Source organism: Pantherophis guttatus, chromosome 3 (genome assembly GCF_059756535.1).
Source record: "Pantherophis guttatus breed Tessera chromosome 3, ASM5975653v1, whole genome shotgun sequence".
Lineage (NCBI taxonomy): Eukaryota > Metazoa > Chordata > Lepidosauria > Squamata > Colubridae > Pantherophis > Pantherophis guttatus.
This window is the reverse complement of record NC_142065.1, coordinates 62,701,372-62,726,033: the sequence shown is the minus strand read 5'-3', so window position 1 is coordinate 62,726,033 and position 24,662 is coordinate 62,701,372. Positions and strand designations below refer to the sequence as shown.

The 24,662-nt window shown below is 37.0% G+C and overlaps 1 protein-coding gene across 5 annotated transcripts in view; it reads left to right on the top strand.

The window, feature by feature from the left end:
- Positions 1–22,762, top strand: part of TTC39A (tetratricopeptide repeat domain 39A) — a 51,358-nt gene extending 28,596 nt beyond the window's left edge. For 4 of the 5 annotated variants that reach the window (XM_034415067.2, XM_034415068.2, XM_087891066.1 and 1 more), the window contains 11 exons: positions 931–996; positions 4,191–4,299; positions 6,652–6,719; positions 6,815–6,874; positions 9,662–9,823; positions 11,937–12,028; positions 12,601–12,721; positions 17,148–17,259; positions 19,162–19,276; positions 19,790–19,906; positions 20,483–22,762. In XM_034415067.2, the coding sequence (XP_034270958.1) occupies positions 931–996; positions 4,191–4,299; positions 6,652–6,719; positions 6,815–6,874; positions 9,662–9,823; positions 11,937–12,028; positions 12,601–12,721; positions 17,148–17,259; positions 19,162–19,276; positions 19,790–19,906; positions 20,483–20,603 (1,143 nt within the window). In that variant the 3' untranslated portion in view covers positions 20,604–22,762. Of the gene's footprint in view, positions 1–930; positions 997–4,190; positions 4,300–6,651; positions 6,720–6,814; positions 6,875–9,661; positions 9,824–11,936; positions 12,029–12,600; positions 12,722–15,178; positions 15,508–17,147; positions 17,260–19,161; positions 19,277–19,789; positions 19,907–20,482 lie in introns of those variants that run through there. The other variant, XM_034415069.2, reaches the window with a different exon arrangement.
- The last annotated feature ends 1,900 nt before the right edge of the window (positions 22,763–24,662 follow it).

Below are 24,662 nucleotides of genomic sequence, written 5' to 3'. Positions count from 1 at the left end.
TACTATTGAATTTATAACCCATCTTTTTATTTCAAGGTTACTTGTGATTTGTTCAGTTCTAACTGCTTTGAAGCAGTGGTGGGTTTCACTTACCTTTGCTACCAGTTTGCTCGCGCTTCTGCGCATGCGCAGAGCGTATTTCATGACTTCTGGGCGGTGGGCAGAGCCTCCCGCTGCCGCTACTACCAGTTCTCCTGAACAGGTGCGAACCAGGAGCAACCCACCACTGTTTAGAAGCCAAATAAGCATATTATAACTTATTTCTTTGACATCTTTGTACAATCTTCTCTCCACCAAATAGTCTCTCTGAGGTGGCTCTGAGTGGTAACAGGAAATTTTAATACAAATAGCTGTTGACTTAATCACTGGTCACTTAGGAACCTTTTGAAGTTATAATGGATCCCCCAAAAGCTGTCCCAGTTTGAAGTTTTGATGTTAGCTCCCCTCCCCCAACAGTCATATGTCAAACTTCGGGGTTCAGCAATCAGCCCATATTTATAGCTGTTTGTAGTGTCCTGTAGTCACATGACTGCGATTTACGTTTTTTGCCGTAAACTGGCATTTACCTCCAGTTTCTGGCAAAACCCACTTCACAGTTAAAATTGGTTCATTTAATGACTAACATTTGCTTAACAACTGCAGTGTTCATTTCACGACAACCACAAAAAGGTATAAAATCACAGGGCGACCTGCTTTACAGATGTACAATGTACAACTGTAATTTGGGCCTCAGTTATGATCATAAGTCAAGCTCTACTTGTGCTGTATTTAAGAATAATAAAAGAATAAGAAGATGAGACACCCTCAGAAAGGCTGTTTCAATGGATATGGACTGCAATGTAATGGAAAGATTGTAAGTATTTTTTACTAATGGAGAACTTTAGTGATGGCAAACTGTTTCTTTTTCTTTCTTTCTCGCCCTTGCTCCAGACTCTATCTATGTTACCAACAAGGATTGCACGATTACTGGAATTTGTTGGGTTTTCTGGAAATGAGGCAAGTGTTTAATCTATAACAATTCAGTGACAAAGAGTACAGGTTGTCCTACACTTACAACAGTTCATTCAGTGACCATTTGAAGTTACAACAGCACTAAAGAAACCTGACTTATGACTGTTTTTTACATTTACAACTGTTGCAGCATCCCCATGGTCATGTCATCAAAATTCAAATGCTTCACAACTGACTCATATTTATGATGGTTGCACTGTCCAATGTCACGTGATCACCTTTTGCAACCTTCTGACAAGCAAAGTCAATGGGGAAGTCAGATTCACTTAACAACCGTGTTGCTAACTGAACAGTTACAAGGATTCACTTAACAACTGTGGCATGAAAGGTCATAAAATGGGACAAACCTCACTTAACAACTGTCTCTCTTAGCTACAGAAATATTAGGCTCAATTGTGGTTGTAAGTTGAGGACTACCTGTACTTCATATATTATTGTTTATAAGCGGTACACAACTGTACTTGTTATCGCTTACATTTTACATATGCAAATGGTAGGTCTCTCTTGTATGCAACTTCCCATGGATTTTAATGCTTGCTCTGTGGATGTGGATGTGGATATCAAAGGATGGGGCCACAAGATGCTTGAGGCATTGGGAGTGCCATGGGTTTTTTAAGCTCAGTGGTGGGATAAATACATAATGTACTGTACGCAAAACTGTTACAATTCCAGTTCTATTCCCTCCAAAAGCCTGTCATAAATTGAACACATTTAATAATATTTAGCTTTGCTAAATGGCTATCGACCAACAGTCCCCAACCTTTCCAGTTCTGCAAACTGGCAGCAGCAGCAGCGGTGGTGGGGTGGTGGTGGTGGGGTGGGGAGAGAAGATGGTTTCGTAAGCCTACCTGCCGCTTGTGCAAATGAAGTTTCACGTGCTAGCATATTTGCCCACCATTTGTGCAGTCCGATTCCCAACAGGCCGTGGATCGGTCCAGGCCAAGGCCTGGGGATTGGGGACCCCTGATATAGATTATACTTATTTTACAGATGAGAAACTGTTGTAGAAAGGAAAAGAGAGATATATCCAAATAATTCAATAAATCCTAACAGAAAATTGAATTTTATACTCTTTAATCCAAGTTTGTATTAGCTGTCTGGGATACTTACCCCAAAACATAATTAATGTGATGTCTCGCTGCCTGGAGGCCGTGCGGGTCTGGATGGGGAGGAACAGGCTCAGACTCAACCCTTCCAAGACCGAGTGGTTGTGGCTTCCGGCGTCCCGATATAGTCAGCAGGTGCCATCGCTGACTATTGGGGGTGAATCTTTGCCCCCCACAGAGAGGGATCGCAATCTGGGTGTCCTCCTGGACGCACGGCTGTCTTTAGAAGAACATATGACGGCCGTGGCCAGGGGGGCCTTTTATCAGGTCCGCCTGATTCGCCAGTTGCAGCCCTTTCTGGATTGGGACGCCTTGCGCACAGTCACTCACGCCCTTGTTACCTCCCGGTTGGACTACTGCAATGCTCTCTACATGGGGCTCCCCTTGAAGAGCACTCGGAGGCTCCAACTGGTCCAGAATGCGGCCGCGCGGGTGGTTATGGGTGCAACCTGTTGCGCCCACGTGACACCCCTCCTGCGCGAACTGCACTGGCTCCCAGTGGTCTTCCGGGTGCGATTCAAGGTGTTGGTCACCACCTTTAAAGCGCTCCATGGCATAGGACCCGGGTACCTTCGAGACCGTCTTCTGCCACCAATAGCCTCCCACAGGCCAGTCCACTCCCACAGAGAGGGTCTCCTCAGGGTGCCATCGGCCAAGTCATGTTGGCTGGCGACACCCAGGGGGAGGGCCTTCTCTGTGGGAGCCCCAGCCCTGTGGAATGAACTGCCCCCGGAAATTCGTAAGATTTCTGACCTCCGGGTATTTCGCTGCGCACTCAAGACCCTATTGTTCCGCCAGGCTGGGTTAGCAACATAATTTTAAATTGGATGTTTTAAATTTTTGGGGTTTTAAATTAAGCCAAATTTATTTAATACTTTTAAATTATTTTAAATTGATGTTTATTCTGTTTTTAATTAGGCTGTACACCGCCCTGAGTCCTTCGGGAGAAGGGCGGTATAGAAATAAAATTATTATTATTATTATTATTAATTAACATAAGAATTGCAAATCCTTGTTTTAGAAGAGGAAAATTCTATTTATGATGAAAGGAGGAGGTGAATTTTTGAAATGATAGTGAAAAAAACTCTATAAATACTGAGCAAGTGAATTCTCAAGGTTCATCAATTTTAATATTTGCTAATCTATTATTTAAATAGCTTAATTTTGCTTTTTACTTAAGAAAACCACTCAGTATCAGTTCTTCTGACACATTAAGTTCCTAATTCTGTAATTATTCTGTGGCATTCCAGTATTTCCTTCTTCCCATCTATCTTCGGATTTTATTCATGGTGGATTTTTACATGGAGAGATGTAGGGGAGATTTAAAAATTTTAACCTAATCAATATGCATTGACAAAACACTATTTAAACATTAAAGTTATAATTAAATATAGCTCATATTATTCTGCCAAATCTATTATTGACTTTGCCTGGGAAATTGATATGAATTTCTCTTCAGTTCTTCTGGATTGTTCTAATGTTGAGTTTTGCTGCTTTGAAGAACAATTTTTAAGGGTTTTGTTGTTATGTTTTTGGTTCTAGTTTGCTTAAATTATCCTTTTTTAAAAATGCTAAAATAACATTGATAACAAAAAAAAAAAACATTTGTCGTTAAGCCCCCATCTAAAGAAATCAAGCTTGATTCTAGAGCTTTTCATTATTAATCTCCTGTCAGAAAAAATAAGCCAATAAAATAAGCATTTGCTACAACAGTTTATGTGTATACATTATGGGACATCAATTGCATAAATGTAATGGATCACGATTTAGCAATTTTTTGCAGCTACACGCCTACAGTAGAAAGATAGCATGATTTAGATTGTGTGCAAACACTACTTTGTTTATATGGTACGTATTTCACGAAAGAGAGGACTATATTACATCATCAACATTTAGGGCAACTTACAATGGATGGTATTTCCTCTCAGGCTAGCTGTGTAAGTCATCTAATTACCTGATGCAGGGTTGATATACTGAGAGATACTAATCTTTTGGTTTCCTTACAGTAGAAGAGACAAGACAAGCTAAGATGTGATTAATTTGTAACCCTTTATCTATCTGTCTGTATTACAGAAATATGGCTTGCAGCAACTTCAAGAAGGAGCATCAATGTGTGGCTTTAGATCTCTGCTGTGTACTCTGCTACTGTTGTGCTATCATACCTTCCTGACCTTTGTGCTAGGTAGGATTTCCTTTTTTCTCTAAAACTGACTTTTTAAAATAATCCAAAATAGGAAAGATTCAGATTCATGGCAAACTTTAACTATTTTAATGAATTAACCATTTGAAAATAATTCTGAATTCTTCAGGTGTGGTTAGTTGGTCCTTCACAATGTCCTTATCTTCAGAAAGCCACTTTTAAATGGATATGGTTTATTCATCAAATTCATCACATTTATATAGCTGCATTGAAATTATTTTAAGCGTGAAATACTGTTAGAATTAAAGAACAGTAAATACAAATAGGCCTTATAACAGTACATTTAATGACCATTTGAAGTTACAATGGCATTGGAAAAAAGTGATTTATGATCATTTTTTGCACTTACCACCATTGCAGCATCCCCATGGTCAGCTGATCAAAATTCAGATGCTTGGCAACTGATTCATAATTTCCTGACTCGCTGCTCAGACATTCCTCCCTCTCGGTAGCTCACTTTGTGATTTGTTCCTCTGAGTGTCAATCATTCCCTCTGAAGCTGCTCTTGCTGTCCCTTCCTGTTTCCCATCAGTCTTTTTTTGCGAAGGTGATCCATGCAACGTCCATTTATGACGGTTGAAGTGTCTCAGGGTCACGTGAACACTTTTTGTGACCTTCTGACAAGCTAAGTCAGTGGGGAAACCAGATTCATTTAATCGTGTTACTAACTTAACAATTGCAGTGATTTCACTTAACAACTGTGGCAAGAAAGGTTGTAAAATGAGGCAAATCTCATGTAACAAATGTCTCGCTTAGCAACAGAAATTTTGGGCTCAATTGTAGTCATAAGTCAAGGACTACCTGTACGCTATAATGAAACTCGGTATCTTCTGCCCAGCCACATCCAAATTATACGACCTTGAGAGAGAGAGTGTATAAAATTTCTAGACTGATGGCTGACATAATATGTGTCAAGTAACCTTTTAATAGTGGCTCTGCAAAAGCAATTTTTTGCCTGGTGTCTTGCAGGGAATCTTCCATTGCTTAAAGTATTTGTATGTATGCATATGTGTGTAATAGAGGCCATGTCAGTTGTTGCTAAAGAGAAAAAAGAACAAAAGCAAGATTTTCCCTATTTTCCTAGGGTTCCTTTTCAATATTTATGTCTGCTTCTAATTCTGTCGGACCAACTATTACGCTCATAATTATTACAAGCAAAAAAGACCTCCTCATATAATTTTTAAAGTTATGATTTAACAACTGTTCCGATCATTGAGCTTGTGTAACAAAGCCCTTTTAGGGAGTAGGCCTTGCAGATTCGAGGCATCAGTTGGAGTGGGGTTGGGGATTTTTTTGCTCATAGTTTCCGTTTTGTTGAATTCCCATCAAAATGAAGCTCACATTTTTTGCTGGTTATCACCTAAAAAGTCCTGTATGGTACAGGATCAGATTACTAGTCGGATCCCTTACCTCCCAGTTCTGACTAAGTGTACATGTTCAAGGTCTCTTCTGTGAAGCGATGTAATTTAATGGGAGTCAGGAGATGTGCCTTCTCTGTTGTGGCATCTGCATTCTAGAACTTTGTTGGCCTTTTGGAAAGCCTTTAAAATCTGGTTCTTCCCTCTGGCTGGGATGAGGACATTAGGTAAGTCTAACCTACAGGTAGTCCTCAATTCACAACCGTAATTGAAACTGGTATGACTGTTGCTAAGTGAAACGGTTATTGAATTGTGCAGGATTTTATGACATTTTTGTGAGGTCATAAAAGTGAATCACATAGTCTTTAAGAAATCACGCAATCATTAAGTGAATCTAGCTTCCCCCATTGACTTTATTTGTTGAAAGCACTGGCAAAGTCAGAAATAATCCTGGGACTGCAACAATCCTAAAAATACATAGCCGGTTGCTAAGTATCCAAATTTTAATTACATGATCGCAGGGATGCTGCAACAGTTGTAAATGTGAAGACCAGTCTTAAGTCACCTTTTTCAATGCCATCATAACTTCGGTTATTAAACACATGGTCATAAATCAAGGACTATCTGCATGTGGTTTGAAATAAATATTTTTGTGGGTCATGGCACATTGAGTATTGTTTTAATTATTTCTTGTAACAGTTTTTCCACTTTTGTTTTGGATTTCTTTATGGGTTTTTTAAAATGTATTGTTAGCCATCCAGAGCTGTGAGAAACAAGTTAGGTATCTCTATAAATTGTTAAACAAAGTATTTGTCTGTGAAAACAACAAGCCTTTTCATTTGTTTATACAAATCCAATAAAAGGAGTTTTACTTTATTAGAAGTACATCATTTACTGTTTCATTTTAATAATTCAGCCGGACGTGGGCTACCAATCTATCTTCAGTTTATTTTACTTTTTCTTCCAATTAATCTAGGGACAGGTAAAGGAAATGTTGAAGAAGCAGAGAAACTTCTCAAACCTTACCTGATTCGATATCCAAAAGTAAGATATAAGTCGATCTACCAAATACTTTTATGCAGGACCTCATATTTTAAAAATTACACAAAAACTAATGTTTTCTCTTGGATTTCTTCTAGGGTGCCATATTCCTGTTTCTTGCAGGGAGAATAGAAACAATAAGAGGCAATATTGATGGAGTGAGTAATCTGCTTTTCTTTCTTTCCCATGCTATTATTTCAGTTTAAGGAAAAAATATTTATGTTCACAAGAAGAAGTGGAGTGTAAGGGAATTAAGGCATGGGTGAAATGTTCCCGGTTCAGTCCGGTTCACCCAAACCGGTAGTAAAAAAGCAGGGGTGAAATGCTCCCAGTTCGGACTGGATCGCCTAATCCGGTAGCGATGGCGGTGGGTGGTTTGGAGAACTGATAGCAATAATCCTTGTGCGCCCCCCGCCATGCCCAGCTGAGCCGCACAATCATCAGAGGCTTTTTTTTTACTTTTAAAAGCATTTTTTCTACAATCTCTTCAGCCGAAAAAATGCTTTTAAAAGAAAAAAAAAAGCCTCAGATGATCACACGGCTCAGCTGGGATCATCAGAGGCTTTTAAAAGCATTTTTTTACACAACCTCTTCGGCCAAACCGGTAGTAACAAATTTTACATTTCACCACTGTAAAAAAGGCTACTGGTTTGCCGAACCGGTAGTAAAAAATGTAAAAAAAAAAGGTTCAGACGATCAGCTGAGCGACGTGCGATCGTTGGAACTTTTTTAAAAACTTTTTTAGCATTTTTTACTACCGGTTCTCTGGAACCAGTAGTTAAAAATGCTTTAAAAAGTAAAAAAAAAAGTTCTGAAGATCGCGCGTTGCTCAGCTGATCATCAGAACTTTTTTTTTTTACTTTTTAGGCATTTTTTTTACTACTGGTTCTCCGGTAGTAAAAAATGCTTTTAAATGTAAAAAAAAAGGCTCTGACGATCACAGCTGTGGCGCGTGATCATCAGAGCCTTTTTTTTACGCCCGAATAGGTTGTAAAAAATGCTTTTAAAAGAAAAAAAAAAGGCTCTGACGATCACGCGCCACAGTTGTGATTGTCAGAGCCTTTTTTTTTAACTTTTAAAAGCATTTTTTTACAACCTATTCGGGCAAATAGGTTGTAAAAAAATGCTTTTAAAGTAAAAAAAAAAAGCTCCGAAGATCGCACACCATAGCTGATCACCTCCCCCGTGCACTGTTATACTTACCCCATGCCTCCTTTTGGTGTGCACTGTGCACGCGCGCGCACCTCACATTTGGCGCATGGTGGGCACTGCGGATGCGTGCATGAGTGCGCGTTTGGTGTGCAGTGCGCATGCACAGCCAGCGAATCGGTAGTAAACCAGTTCAGATTTCATCACTGAATTAAAGGTACTGTTAATTTTGAGCAGCTGTACATGGGGTCCCATAGTTGGCATGCTGGCTAGTTGGGAGTCTTTTAAGGAATGTAGAGACTGTCTTCCCAATGTACTCAGGGAGAGAACTGTGAGTTATGGGGAGAGGAAGTTAGGAATTGCTTTGTTCTCAGAGAGTCCTGATTGGATGCCTTGTGGAAGCAGACACTCTAAGAAAATAGATTTCATACAACTGGGTTGAAGAATTCAGACCCAAAATCTTGGAAGAACAGAAACCTAGGTAAAAGAAAGTAAAATTAGCAGTGAAAATACAGATAGGTATTACATGAAGAATACACAAAGGATTCTTTATTTATTTCTCTTGTTGTTTCCCTCAGTTAGTAGTAATTGTGATTAAATTATTTTTTCAACTGCTTATTTTATTACTTGTATTATAATAAAAACAGAGAGAGGGAGGGGGAGGGAGGGAGGGAAAGAGAGACCCACCTACACTTTCTACTCAGGTAGAAATAAAAACAAATGACAGCAAGATTCTAGAAAGGGAACCGGCTAGTTAGCCTGATTATTAATGATAGAAACTCTCTAAACTGTTCCTTATCACAAATATTTACAGACACCCTTCCTTAAAAAACAATATAGAAGTATTGGCACAAAGTCTTTTTTTTCCCCTATGCCTGATAAAATATTTTTATTTGCCTAATATTTTAATTCAATCTGTTCCCTCTGTTTATGTGCTATTGAGCAGTATTGCTATTCTAATCTATCCTACTATGTAGATTTTTGTTTATCTTACTGCTTTTTTTAAAAAAAATATTTATTTAATTTTTGTTTATTTTATATCCTTGATTAGCAACTGCGTACATTTGCACATCTGACAGTAATAACTGGTAGTCAAAAATAGTAAAAAAAATTTTTTTTTGCAGTTTTGACTTGACAACAACGCATGCCAGAGTGAGAATAATGCTAATACTGCTGCATCGGAACTTATCTAAACAAGGCAGCAGCAATCCGTGATCTTTGCACCATCTGTCTCTCTCGGTCATGTGGTTTATTCTGGGAGCTGTTTTGTCTGCAAATACACACACACACACACTCACGATAAGTAACTGAAACATTGAAGTTCATGCATTATTAAAATGGGGCAAATAGCATTAATACATTTCTATGGCAATGGATTTGAATTAATAATATTAGGAGCAAATGGTTGATTTAAGATTTAAGAAATACAAGTTCAAAATGCCACTTGGTTATGAAGTAATCTTAAACTAATCCCTTTCTTTCAATTTAACCTACCTTACAAGATCGCAGTGAAGATAAAAGGAGCATGCTGAAAAACTATGTATGTACAGTATATTACCCAGAATTGCTGGAAGCATCAGTGGAATAAATTTAAAAAGCAATCAATAAATAACGCCAGGTTGTAAGGGAAATTATTAATACCATGTACTTTCTTTATATTATCTTCCCGCACAGTTGTATTTTATTTTCTCAGTAATAGTTTCAGGACATTAGTGTTAGCTTCTTAGACTAATAAATGTTTGGAAAACATATTTTAAAGTTACCAGTCGGGATTATATTTGTTTTTGCTTTTTCAGGCCATCAGAAGGTTTGAGGAGTGTTGTGAAGCCCAGCAGCTTTGGAAGCAGTTCCATCACATGTGCTACTGGGAACTGATGTGGTGCTTCACATATAAACGGCAGTGGAAGATGGCATATATCTATGCAGATCTGCTTAGCAAAGAGAATACCTGGTCAAAGGTGAGTTAAAACAATGATGTGGGCAGGATTACAGATAGTCCTTGACTTAAAATCATTTGTTTAGCAACTGTTTGAAGTTGCAGTGACATTGAAAAAAGTGATTAACAACCAGTGCTCACACTTACAACCGTTGTAACATCCCCATAGCGATCTGATCAGAATTCAGGCGCATGTATTTATGATGGTTGCAGCATCCTGGGGTCATGTGATCACTATTGGCAACATTCCTAGACAGCTACCTACAAGAAGCAAAGTCAATGGGGAAAGTCGAATTTGTTTAACAACCACGTAATTCAATTAACAGCTGCAGTGATTTGCTTAATAACTGTGGCAAAAGAAAATGTCTCAAGTCACTTAACAACTGCCTTGTTTAGCTAGAGAAATTCTGGTCCCAATTGTGCTCCTAAGTTAAGGAGTACCTGCAGTTGACAAAAATCAATGCATGTTTGCTTACAAAATTATATCACTGATGATAAATGTATTCCGGAACATCTTTAAAGTAGTTTTGACTGATTTCTGCAGAATAAAAATAAAATAGCATAACTTCTGGACTGGAGGGCAGTTTAAGAATGTACTGCTGACTTTATCATACAGTAGTGGTTAACTTTCTTTTTTAATTAATACAAAATAGTATTTGCAATTTAAATAGGAATGTTCAGTTTGCTTTATAGCAATGCTTCCTAATATATAACATACAAGTAGTCCTCATCTTATAACCATTCATTTAGTGGCCACTCAAAGATACAACAGCACTGATAAAAGGGAGTTGTGACTGTTTTTCACACTTTATGACTGTTGTAGCATCCCCACAGTCATGTGATCAAAATTCAGATGCTTAGCAACTGCAATGTATTTATGATGGTTGCAGTGTCTCAGGGTCATGCGATCCCCTTTTGAGACCTCCTGACAAGCAAAATCAATGGGGAAGCCAGATTCACTTAACAACCATATTACTAACTTCACAACTGCAGTGATTCACTTAACAACTGTGGCAAGAAAAGTTGTAATATAGGGCAAAATTCACTTAACAACTGTTTTGCTTAATAACAGAAACTTTGGACTCAATTGTGATCGTAAGTCGAGTACTACCCAAATGTCTTAATATGATGTGTGAACCCAATCAGTGAATGGATAGTTTCAAAGATTTATTTTATTCCCATGAACAGTACAGTTGATCATTGTCTTCCTACAAATGCAAGTGAATTGTTTTCTTAGATTTGAGAAATCTGAATTAAAATCTCCAGTCAAGAGTAATTTTTTTTTTTGCTGTGCAACTACATGTGATTACTTCTATTTTAAAGTGACCAAATAAGCCACATAAATTAAATTTGAATCCTCCCTGGCATAAATCTTAAAACTGGCTATATAGAAATTACATTTTACTATTTTCCAGGGGTTTTTAGTTTCCTCTTTTAAAAATAAGAATCCCATTATGATTTCTTCAAACTAGCCTTCCTCCACATGGGTATCTTTCTCCCATTCTAAGCACAATGTTTGATGAGACTGGGTAAATGATTTAGTCATAAGTTCTGCAATGTAAGTCTGTGTATATGAAGGCCAAACGTTTATCAATTCCAGTAAGGAGAGGACCCAGGAATAACATACTGGTAGAATATTTATGTAAAAAAGTAGTGCCGTTAATCTAGTAGTATAACCTTATGGTCCTTTTTTGTGTTTTTAAGCATATAAATATACACCAGCATTAAGAGAATATAAAATTACACAGAGCTGATTTGTGAGCAAATGAATTACACTTCAGAATTTCTCAGAGTTCTGTAAAAAAAAAATATTTTCCTCAGCAATATAATATCTAAGGCAACATTATAATGGGCTGTTTTCATAAGGATCCAGTCATAATTATTTACCAAGCATATGATATACAGATCAATAGATATATAATTTATTAAAAAGGAATTTGAATCAGTTCTGTCTCCCCTGCCCATTTCTTCTTCTACTTAGCTACCTTTGTTTTCTTGCTGACAAGAATAGTTATTTCCCCATTACTAGAAAATAATACACTTTCTGCTCCTTTCTGGCTTCAACATTATTGATCTGCATGTTGTATTGGAGATGATAACATGAACATATCTCAAAAGTATTATTTTTCTTTTAGGCTACTTATGTATTTATGAAAGCTGGCTACCTCAGCATGTTTGGGGCAAAAGATTATAAGCCTTTTGGAGATGATGAAGTTGAGCTATTTAGGTAAGATTTTTGAGAATAAAATAGATGTCAGAATGGAAGATAGTGATTGATAATGAGAGGGAAAAAACTTCTTTTATTCAATCACATTTTAAAACTAAACTTGTCATTTTATGCGCTTGTGTGAATATTATATTTACATCTTCTTTAAAGTTAAGGGAGATCTAATGCAATATTCTATTCATGGTTATGAACTAAATCGTGTCATAATTATTCAGTAAAGGGTATATGTTCTTCTGCTAATCATATACTTGCCCTGCTGCTGGTAATTTCTGAGCTAAGAGAATGGCATTTTCCTAAGGCAGGAACAATTTCTGTTTGGGTCACTCTGCTCATTGTCAGCCAAAAATCTTCTTGGAAGGCCATTCACTGTACCTCTTCCAATTCTTCCAATCTGTAGACGGAATTTGGTTGTCTGTAGCACAAAATACTTTTGTTATATAATACAGGAATAATATCATTTTTTTTCCTGTTCTGTTTTGACTTCTCCAGTTTTTCTTTTTTCTAGTTTTTAGAAGATTACATTTATCATACAGGAAATCATTTAAATGTGTATCTCTTTTTTTTCTTCCCAGGGCTGTGCCTAGTTTAAAACTGAAAATAGCAGGGAAATCCTTGCCTACAGAAAAGTTTGCAATTCGGAAATCCCGGAGATACCTTTCCCCAAATCCTATTCCACTTCCTGTGCCTGTTTTGGTAAGCTGGAAAAGATCCCTCCTCCACATCTGTTTCCTATATAGATACATATACTAGTCTATGAACATTATAAAGATTGATTTGATTTGAATATGTACATGGACCTAAACATTATATATAAATTCTCCTGATATTTCTTTTAATTTGATGATGCTGGAGAGAAACACTCCATGAGGATTCTAACCTGCTTTTATCATGGTATGAATAAAACCAGGAGTGGGTTCTACTTACCTTTACTTCCAGTTTGCAACTGGAATTTGCTTCGCTCGTGTGCACACTTGCACTTCTGCGCATGTGCAGAAGCATCTGCGCATGCGCAGATTGTACCTTATGACGTCTGGGCAAGTGGGCTGAGCCTCCCGCTGCTATTACTACTGGTTCTCAAGAACCGGACAGAACCAGGAGCAACCCACCACTGAATAAAACACATTGGGTGTGCATCTCTGAATAGCTGGTATGCTTTGTTTGGCTTGCCACAAATAAAAGGAGTGGATTATATGAACCAATCTTTCCCAAACAGAGTGTGTTGGACATATTAAGCATGAATATGACACTGAATATGAATATGATACTGAAGTCCATCACAGTTAGAGTCACATTGGTGACATCAGATGTGGAAAATAGCATATGCACAGATGTATGAGTTCACTTAACCAGTTATACATTATGAGAAAAAAGTACAAATTAATGATGAGATCTGTAAATCAAGCCAATCAGTGACTCATGCTGGATAACTATTAACTATGCAAACTACTAGAGTTATTAGATTAGCTATTAGAGTTTCATAGAGAAAACTATGTAGGTGGAAAGTATTCCTGAAAAAGTCACATTTATAGCGCACAAATAGATGCGTATCTCTTTGTTTCAGAAAATGAAATTCTTTACTTAATTGACTTTTTGCCTCATTTATGGCTGATAATCATTTTTTGTCTTTGTTGGTGGAACAGCATAACAAGAGCACCAGATGGCGCTCAGTAATAATGAAACTCTATCTGAGGAATTAGAAAATTGGAATTGTACTATTTATAGCAGGCTGCTAATAATTAACTGCAGCACCAGGCCAATTTTGATTTTTTGTGGAAGGGTCCTTATTACCATGCGTTTGGAAGAAAGTGCCTTTTATGTTGTGGTTCTGTTCCTTCAAACTCCTGGCTAATTGAAACTGACATAGAAAGAACTTTTCAGAAAGGAATGACAAACTGGAAACAGCTCCACTAAAAGCAGATCCAACAACTACTGTGGAATGCAGACCCAGTAAGTAGTTCAGGTCTTCCTAATTCTTCTCCAGACAAGAAGAGGTCTTCAAATCATATGCGAGTGTTCCAGACAACTGCTGCTCATTCATAAAGGAAAATATTTGTAGCTCAGGATTAAAAAAAAAAAAGAAAAGAAAAAAAGAGCGTCCTTGGAGTTCTTTAACCTTGGATATTTTCTTGCAAACGTTTCAATACCAAACTAGGTAACATCATCAGTGCACAGTTGCTCCTCACTAGGATACCGCATGACAGTGGTCTCTGGTGAATGAAGAGCTCTGGGACACAAGGGAAAGCTCAAACCATGGCCACACATTTATGGATATTGGCTTCACATACTTCTTTTTCTAATCACTTTCAGCAGTTGCTTATTAACTGTTTTTTAGTTATTAGGAACTTTGGGGCGTACCAGTTTAAAAATACTGAGTGAGCTTGATTTTTTTTAATAAATAGCAAAAACATGGTTAGAAATTTGATTGTGGAAAGTTACAAATGAACTAGGGTCCAGACGGATTTGAAGTAAGATTTTGAAATTAATTATAAAAGTCCTTCTTGTGGAAAAGTGCTTTTAATGTTTTGAATTGTTTTTTTAAAAATGAAAGGGTAAGACTTGGAAGGTTAGACACCAGAGAAAACCAGAAGGAAGTAAAGATAAAGGACATTTTTGAACAATGGACCCAGACCCTAATGATAAGAGTTTCTGCCTCTATAGATATTTTTTTAAAAGATGTTACAGAAGAAGAAGAAGAAGTTTTGTCTAATGAAAATGATATGAAAAAAGATGCTACACTGAACATATAACTGAAATAGACTGGTATCTTAGTAATTAAAAAGGATATACAAATAAGAAATCAAAGTAGTGAACTGGATTTATTTATATTGGATTTTTAAAAAGAGGCTTGTTAAAGCTTTAAAGAATTTTTTGAGAAGAGACAAAGAAAAAATGTAAAGAACTTGTGTTCTAGGACATTATGTGGAAGGACTAAAAATCAAGATTGTTAAAAGTAAATGGAAGGAATGTAGAGTTGTTTTATTGATCAAGGTTAAACAGACATTTGGATTTTTGCTGCAGAAACACTTCAGGAGAATCAGTGACTTGGAAATAGTGGTCACATAAATTAATCTAATGGCTCAGCTCCATAGGTCTCTTGGGCAATACCTGAATCTAGTTGGCTGGGAAACAGAACCAAGCCATTCTTTTTGCATCAAGTGACTCTGGAACCCTTGCTTGCTTTCATATACCAGGTTGGGCACTGCTTTGAGGCTAAGTCAGGCTCTTCAGGAAGGAGCTGCAAAATGATGAGGATTGGTCACAGAAAGACAGGCTTGAAGCTAAGGTTGCCCAATATGCTGACCAAGGAGGAAAGCTGGGCCTCGTTGCTCTACTGGTTGCTCTACTGCAAGGGTCTGGCAAGGAGTGGGGAAATCAGAGAGCAAGGAAACAAGATCGCTCTGCTGAAATATTCTACAAGTCAAAGAAAGGCCTCTATCTTCTCAGCAAAGAAAGGGAAGAAAAAAGGAAAATGGAATGTGGTACGGTTTTTCTAGTTTGTTTATTTCTAACTTGGTTCTGCTAGCTGCCGCTTTATTTCTGAAGATTCTGAGCAATTTACAAGTGACAATCAAAAATTAGAATATACCTCCAGGAACATAACACGACAAGGTGCTGCTGTGAACCTTAGAACCTTCAGATCAGGGGTGAAATGCTCCAGGTTCGGACTGGATTGCCCGATTCGGTAGCGATGGCAGCGGGTGGTTCAGAGAACTGGTAGCAAAAATCCCTGCACCCCCCATCATGCCCAGCTGAGCCACGCGATCATCAAAGGCTGTATTTTTTACTTTTAAAAGCATTTTTTTCTACAACTTCTTCAGCTGAAAAATGCTTTTAAAAGTAAAAAAAAAAGCCTCTGATAATCGCGCGGCTCATCTGAGATCATCAGAAGCTTTTCAAAGCAATTTTTTCTGCAACCTCTTCCGCCAAAGAGGTGGTAAAAAAATCCTTTGAAAAGCATCTGATGAGCCCAGCTGAGTTGCCTGATCGGCAGAGGCTTTTCAAAGCATTTTTTTTGCAACCACTTCGGCGGAAGAGGTTGTAGAAAAAATGCTTTGAAAAGTTAAAAAAAAAAGTTGGCCACGCCCACCCAGTCACATTAACACCCCCCCCCCCAAGCCATGCCCACAGAACCAGTAGTAACAAATTTTACATTTCACCCCTGCTTCAGATGTTTCCTTCTAGCTGCCTTTCTGAAGATCTGTCTTTTAGGGACTCTTCAAAAATGCAATAGGAATATAGATGTGATTTGGAAAAAAAATATATGATAGTAATAAAACTAAACATTAGTGTTTTGATTAGTGCAAATTGCTGCCAGCTGGGAGCTAAGGTAAAATGGTCCTGCTTCATAGCTCTATTATGCAAGTAAGTGTTTCATTTTTTAAATTTAATATATTTGAGTAATTTATTTGGGAGAAAACAGGTCCATTCTTATGAATACTCATTTTGGAGATGGAATTACTGGTTTCATGGATTCACATTGGTTTAATTCTATTCATATATTCTCTTTTCCTTAATTTTAAAATCACTCTCCCATTTACTGTTTTTCTTCCAGATTGGATTTGCATAATGAGTAGGAAAAGTAAGGTTAAGAGAAACACACACACACACACACACACACAGAGAGAGAGAGAGAGAGAGAGAGAGACTTAAAAAGTAGAGAGTTTTTTGATGGAAAAGAGTCATTTGAAAGAAGAAAGAAAATATCTGAATTTAACAGAAAGGAATTACATTCTCTTCCACCTAATCCAACTCTTTCTACTATTATTATTGTTTTATTTATTTGATTAAATTTTTATGCTGCCCATGTTCCCTATAAGGTGACTCAGGGCAGCTTTTGCTTTGGCCTTTTAAGGTAGAAGATTAAAAGTTGAAATAAATTATTTCAAATAAATAAAATATTTTTTCAAAGTTCTGGGGAAATAACAACATACTATCAGTGAGGCAGACAATGTGTAGATCAAGAATTGCTGGTTGGCAGCGTTTTGCAAGAAGTTAGCAAAATGAAAATTCTGTCACAACAAACTTTACAAAGATACTTTTCAAATAGTTATCTGATGTACTCATATATTTTGGAAGAAAATGTCTCCAGTAACATACATTATATTTCAATATGTTTTAGGAAATGATGTATATCTGGAATGGTTATGCAGTGATTGGGAAGAGCCCAGATTTAACTGAAAACATGTTGGAGTCCTTAGCAGATGCAGAAACAATCCTGGAAAAAAGCCCAGGTAATCCAGATCTCATTTCAGATGCATCCTTGCAGAGGGTACTGTTGTGGTCCGCCAGCAGCCTGCGGAGCTGGCAGCGGAATCGGACAGTGAGAAGGCTGGGGAGGAACATGGGCCAGTCCTGGAATCTGGGGAAGGCCCAGATGAGGGCTCTGCGTCAGAGGCAGAGATGGGGCCAGGGCCATCTGGGAGTGATGCTCTGGAGCCCCCAGAGTCGGACAGCAGAGAGGCAGAGGAACAGGAGGAGCCTGTTCGTAGTGCATGCATGCACAGAGCTGCCAGAAGGCAAGAGCAACTAAGGCAAAAGGGACGACTCGGGAGTAAGGCCAGGAGATTATTGGCCCCTCCCATAAGGCTTAAAAGAAAAACAAAGGCACTTGGGCCTTTTGCAGGAAAGCAACGTTGCTAACTCTGTTTCCAGTTGGCATCTCTTGTTTGTTTCTGAACTCGGTGGGGCTTTGCCAAGTAAGGCCTTTGGCAGGGTGTCAAAGAAGATAAAGGTTGTGATTACCCCAGACTTCTTCCCAAGGACTTTTTTTGCAATTAATTGGGACTCAGCTGGGAATGAACGTAATTCTCAGCTATTACAATAAAATAGGTTTTTTGGGACTAATTGTGTATTGTAATGACAAAGTAACCCTAGGTCACAACAGGTAAAGACAATCAGAGAGATTGTGCTTGACTTGGAGTTCTAGGAAGCTAAACAGATTCACCCATTCTTCTGTAGTCAGTTACTGGATTAATTGTAAGATAGTAATGATAGTAGCAATGTTATCATTGGCAATTGTCTTATTTTATTTTCAATTACTCCACTATGATTTCCTCAACCTAGCATAATTTTATGCTAGGTTGAGGAAACATGTTTCAGTTCTAGGAGTACATTTGACATTTGGAGGAATGTCCACTTGATCAGAATTTGTCTTAAACAATGATTAACTCAATCCTTTAAGAGTGCCATGGTATCCTTGCATGTTTGAGAAACAGATGTTGGAAATTAGCATCCCAAAGAGCACAAAGCAGACATTTAAGAGGGCAAAAGACAAACTTTTAAAAATTTAAGTATAGATTTCCAATAGAGCTCATGTGATGGCAAATATTTGTTTAGTTCAATAAATAATAAACCAATAAACCAGTTCAATAAAATAGGTAATTGATATGTTTACAAACTGGAAATTAGCTGTCAGTCGTGTCTTCTTGCTCTTTATAATTAAGACAGTTCGGCTTTCTACATTTATTATCCTTCCCCTTTCTATTTATACATATTAGTTTCAAACCTCAGATAAGATTGCTTACAGTGGTAGGAGAGCAGTTTCTGGGGAGTTTGAGGCTACAACTGATCATCTAAAGCAGCAGTCCCCAACCTTTGTGGCTTGGTGACTGGCTGGTGGGGGGAGAGGGGAACTGACTGAATTTAAACACTTTTTAAAATCAGAATTTCCTTAACTGTGGTCTGTTGAAAATATACCTGAGTTCATACAATATACTAAGCCTGAACCAAGGAAGTCCTATAATGATAATGTAGACATCAATATATATAAACCCAGCCAATGTGGTTATATGTATTACCCAGCCAGTAACATGATGCACAATGCACCAATTATTTGAATTAGTGACTTCATAAATTCTGTGATAGCATGAAGAATTTAAAATTACTGACATAATAGCAAATTCTTCACGCGATCACAGAATTTATGAAGTTACTAATTCAAATAATTGGATATTATATCATTTAAATATTGTGTGGGATAGTTTGAATATGTGTTATCAATAATTATATTCATAACTAATATGTGCACATATTAGATGAGAATATTAAATATGTTTCACCATGTCTGTCATGGTGAAACAGAAAGATGTCTGTCATGATCTAAAATTACCTGTGCATCTTCTTTTATTTTTCAGCTACAGATTTTCTTGTTGATGACCATTGCGTGATAAAGCTTCTGAAAGGGCTATGCTTAAAACATCTGGGCAAGATTTCGGAAGCAGAAGATCACTTTACTTATATTCACTTCAAGTAAGTTTCCAAACTAGAAGATGCTAATGAACACTAAACCAGGAATGGCTGCATTAAATTATCAAAGTTTTCAAGCAGTCTTTTCATGTCAGCATTATACAGATATAAATCTATATTTATATAAATTTTAACTGATCTATAGTTAAAATCAGGAGATGGGTTTTAGGAGAATATAAATTATTCTGGAAAGAACATTGGTCATTTCTTGAGAGAATGGCTACATCAAAAGATGATTTATCAAGTAACCCGATAGCTTCATCAGTCTGGGATAGTAGCTATCAGGGTCAAAAAAAGCTTAGAGTTTTAAAATAGCTAAAGTGGCTTGAGTTGTATAACTTACATACAGCTGGTCCGATCATAATTTGGACTGGACTTTTGATCACTAAATGATGCAGTCATTTAAGCAAGTCATCATGTGACCAGACCAGAATTTCTTCTTGTCAACCCTGAATAACTTTACTTATTCTTGCCTGTAAAATTCATTACATGTATCTTGCCATTTCTTCTTTTAAGTGAAAAGAAGATCAAGTATGATCATTACTTAATTCCAAATGCGCTGCTTGAACTTGCTTTATTATATCTCGATCAAGATAAAATAGAAGAAGCAATTAAGATCCTGGAAAGAGCAAAGTAAGCCTGTTGAAATATATCTTTCTCATTATTAGTAGTAGATGAGGTGATAGGAAGGGTTGAAGTAGGTTTGCTGAAAAATTCTTAGAGTGGCTTATAGACAGAATATATATATTCCTGGCACCAATCACAATCCCAGAATAAAGAATGGGGAGTAGGTTTTGTATCTGTGTGTGTGTGTGTGTGTGTGTGTGTATGTATGTATGTGTATGTATGTATGTATGTATGTATGTATGTCTCTCACCAGGCAGCAAGGGCCTGCTGGCTGCCAGAAAGAAAAAAGCCCAGAACCGAGTGGATGTGACTCCACTAAGCTAGGGCTGCAGAAAAACCTTGGTTACGTAGGAAAAACCTGGCTAAAAGAAACACACACACACACACACATATACACACATATACATACACACACACACATACACACTGTGTGTGTGTACACACACACGTTCCCTTTTAAAACAGAAACATTTGGAAGAAAACATTTTTTTTGTCTTTTTCTGTGTAAATATTGCTCTGTTAAGTCTAGATGATGATAAACGCTGTAGGTATGAACCTATCACAAATATCTGTTTGTTTTAGGCAAAATTATAAGAATTATTCCATGGAAACAAGGACACACTTCAGAATTCAAGCTGCTTTGCATCAAGCCAGATCTCTCCCAGATGATGGTGATCATTCTATAGCAACTGTGGTTTTGTAATGTTATTTTTTTTAAAAAAATTAGCAGTTCACATGGTGTACAAATCTTCACAGATAGATATTACTGGCAATATTTTAAAATGGTTTCCGTGTCCACATTCAGCACACATGTTTTTAATTTTAAAAATTCTGAGGAATCAACACTAAAAAACAGTATTTCTTTTGTTATCTCTGTGTGCCATTTTCAGCCAGTTATAAGCATTTTGAAATATATCTTGTTAAGTTGGTGAATAATAGGAAATAAACTGGTAGAACCTTGAAGACTTTCTGCTCACACCTTGATCAGATTCAGATGGTTTTTAGATGGTAATTAGATGGACCTTGTTTTCTTGATAATAAAATAACTGAATTGCCTGTTAAATTGCTTATTTAAATAGAACAACGTGTAAACCTACAAGCTTGCTTACTTATCACAATGAAAAGGTAGAACCTCTCTCCCTCCCACCTTTCAGCTGTCCTTTAATAAAGGGGTCTCCAAATTTAACAACTTTAAGACTTGTGGACTTCAACTTCCAGAATTCCCCAATCAGCCATGCTTTAATATATAAATTGCCCCAATTGGGCAAAAAACCCTGTATGATATTGTTATTTGGCCAGTTTGACCATGAATTTTAGGATAAATATCAATATTAGAATAATTGAAGAACTATAGCAAACAATCCTGAATTATTTTCTGGAACAAAAGCCAAGTTTAAAGTATTTGAAAAGAATTAGATTATTAAAGTACTTTTAATATGCTATTACTCCATAATAAGGAGTAAACAATTGATGTAGGAGATGACCATGCTGAGCTTGAGGGATCAAACGCATCATAAGTCACGAGTCCCTGCACACCCACAAGAGATCTAAGACCAGCCCACCCTGAATTCCTCTCTTATCTCCCGCTCATAGCTCTTGACGGTTAGTTGGTCTGATTCTTGTAGAGAGCTTAAGCTTGCAATAAATCTTTATACTTATTGGAACTGCCTGAATCTCCTGATTTCTCCTGGCGCTTGACATTAATTCAATTTAGAAAAATTATTTTGCAAAATATTTTATGCAAGATAGCATTTTAAACTGAAACATGTATAGATTCAGCTGCTGACTCTCAGTCAGTGGGATATCACAGGTGAGAGACAGAGTAAGTTACTGAAACTTTAGTTTTTAAAACTATATGATAAATACAGGTAACCTTCAATTTACAACCATTCATTTAGTGACCATCTAAAGATACAACAGCATTGAAAAATAGGACTTATAGCCAAGCCTCATATATACAATTGCCACAGCATCTCCATGGTCACATAAACAAAATTCAGGCACTTGGCAACCAGTTTGTATTTATGATGGTCGCAGCATCTTGGAGCCACGTGATTCACTTAACTGCAGTGATTTGCTAACAACCGTAGCAAAAAAGACCGTAAAATTGGGCATGTCTCACTTAACAGCTGCCTTGCTTAGCAACAAATTCTGGTTCCAACTGTGGTTCTAAGTATAATAACAGAATGTCTGTAAATTTTCTTACCAAAAGATAACTTTATGATTCATCCCTGATAGGATCAATTTCTTTGAGTGGGAATTCCTGGTCTAGACTAATCAGAGCCTTGAGGTTAAAGACTATAGACAATTCAGTATTGTATCTTACTTGTGTTCTGCACTTATTCTCTGATTGGAAAGTTCTAAAGAAATTGCTCATTTCTTCTCCAGTTAAATTAACACCATATACTTCAGCATTTTGCATACTTAACTGAATTAATTTCACAAATGCAGTTTGTACCTTTGCTGGTATACTACCTGAAACATATGTGTCAGTAACTTTCAATTTTTGTAGAAACCTGAAACAATAATATGTGATTTATTATTTCAATGTGCAATTAATTAAATATCCTGTGACAGGACATTGGGTTAATGTCAGTTAAAACATAATTTTTCTTTTTGGATTTAGACCAGAGAATCTTTTCCCACAATAGAAATTACTTGCTTGGTCTTGAAAATAGAAAATGTTTAATATTTTCCAGTTTTAAAGGATGCAACTTTGAGTAAGAAATTGCCAACTTTACTAGCGCAAATGCAATACACATATAGTAACTGTTTATACCAGATGTGAAATATGTGAATAGAAACACAAAGCCAGTTCTTGTATTTTGGCTGCAATATTAAATATTTTTGTGGTTCTTGAAATTGTAGCATGTCATTTTCTTTAGTAATTGATTGTACTTCCAAAATACCCTTTTTAATAGCCATCTTACAGTAAAGTTCACAGTCTTGCATGTGTTTTTTTTAATCTGTGAGAATTGGTGCTTGATCCTAGGTATATTTATATCCCAATATGGATGCTTAGGCTATAATCATAGTTCTGTCGGTTGTATTGGAATGTCAACAAATAATAATTAAAAATAATAGACTCACACTGTAAGCTGACCTTTGGTAGATTCTATTGAAATGGGATGGGTACAGATTGGGATATAAGCAAATAACCAACATTAGACATTTCCAGCATAATTTAGGAAACATCTTTGGAGATTCACCTATGGAAATTTGTGCTTTAACATTTGGAAGTAAATCAAATGTTTACTTTGGATTTAGTAATGGATACTTTTTTTAAAAAAAATATCACAAAGTTCTGGCACACTACTAAAACAGAAAGCTATATCGAGCAACATTCAGGCAGTTGAGCAAAATCCAATATAAGGTGTCTTTTGGTCTTCATACATAACACCTAACTGCTCCAGAGCAGGTTCTCAAATTAGGAAGCAAATAATAATTTGTAGAAAAATAGCAATTATTGTCCCAGTTGAAATATATTATTAAGTAAATGACTTTCTAGTTATATTTGCCAATAGATTTTACATAGTTTAAGTACCTCTGGTATTGTGCTTAATTTTTCCTTCTAAATATTACTGAGAAATGCCATGTGCCAATTGACCAAATTGTTTCTCAATGTTAATTTGTACAGAAAAGTACACAGTGATTTTAAGGCACAGAATCTGCTTCTAAATGTAAGTATTGCTTGTTTGTAAGCAGAGCACAAATATGATTTAATGATTATAACCATGTTATTTGGAAAGATAAATTAAAAGGGCTGAATTTTTCTTCCTTCAGTAACCAAGTCCCTGGTGCTGAATCTGGGGCGTGCATGCACATACACACATGCTAATCACCTTTGCTTAACTCATAATCATATTTAAAAATAGTTTTGGGAATACATTTTATGTTCTCAAGGAAGCCTGCTGAGAGCTCACAAAATAGTGTGTCCTTCCTGTCTCAAGCCACAGGAAGAATTTATGAAGATGAAAGTTCTGTGGCTCTTGGTCTAATAGTGATCAACCAGGAATAGAGTCTGTGCTGAAAGAGACCACGGATCAACATAAAATTTGATATGCCAAGATCAAAGGGCAGGATTTTTGCCAGTCCTGGAACTGTCAGAGTTAATTTTCTTTGTAAGGGTATCAGTCAGTAAGGGTATCATGCAGAAGACTGCTATTCTCAGTGTGCACATATTGGGAAGACGTAAGTGGCAATTTGTCCACTAGATCTCTGCTCCTACAAGAAAGGTTATCACAAAGGGGGAATTAAACAGACAGTCAACACAAAAGATTTGTCAATTACAGAGTAAATTATTTGGGCTACTTAACATATAATATGTGATGGAATTATATGAGGCTTCCTCACATGCCTAAGTGTAGCATAGTAGTTTGCTGAGCAACTGATCAGAAAAGGACTAAGCAGGCATTGTACAAATGTTTGCATCTACAACTCTGATTTGAGTCTTAAAGAACGTTTCTGAACATGCCATTTAACTTTTGCACTAAGAAAGCTCTATGGTAACTGGCTCTTTCAATAAAAGGTGGCCTAACAACCATAGAGCCCCCCCGCCCCCCCAAGGGCACAAGTCAGGATACTGGACTGTAGGGTTGCTGATTCTACAAAAATATGGTCTATTGGAAAGTTGGCAGTGACGGCAACAGCAATAAATCAGAAAGTGAGAGGTATGGAAGAAGGAAAGGACACTAGCACCTGCTGCAGGCTACACCAAAGTCTGAGGGGAGAATATATTGGCTGTATTCTCCCCCCTCCCCCC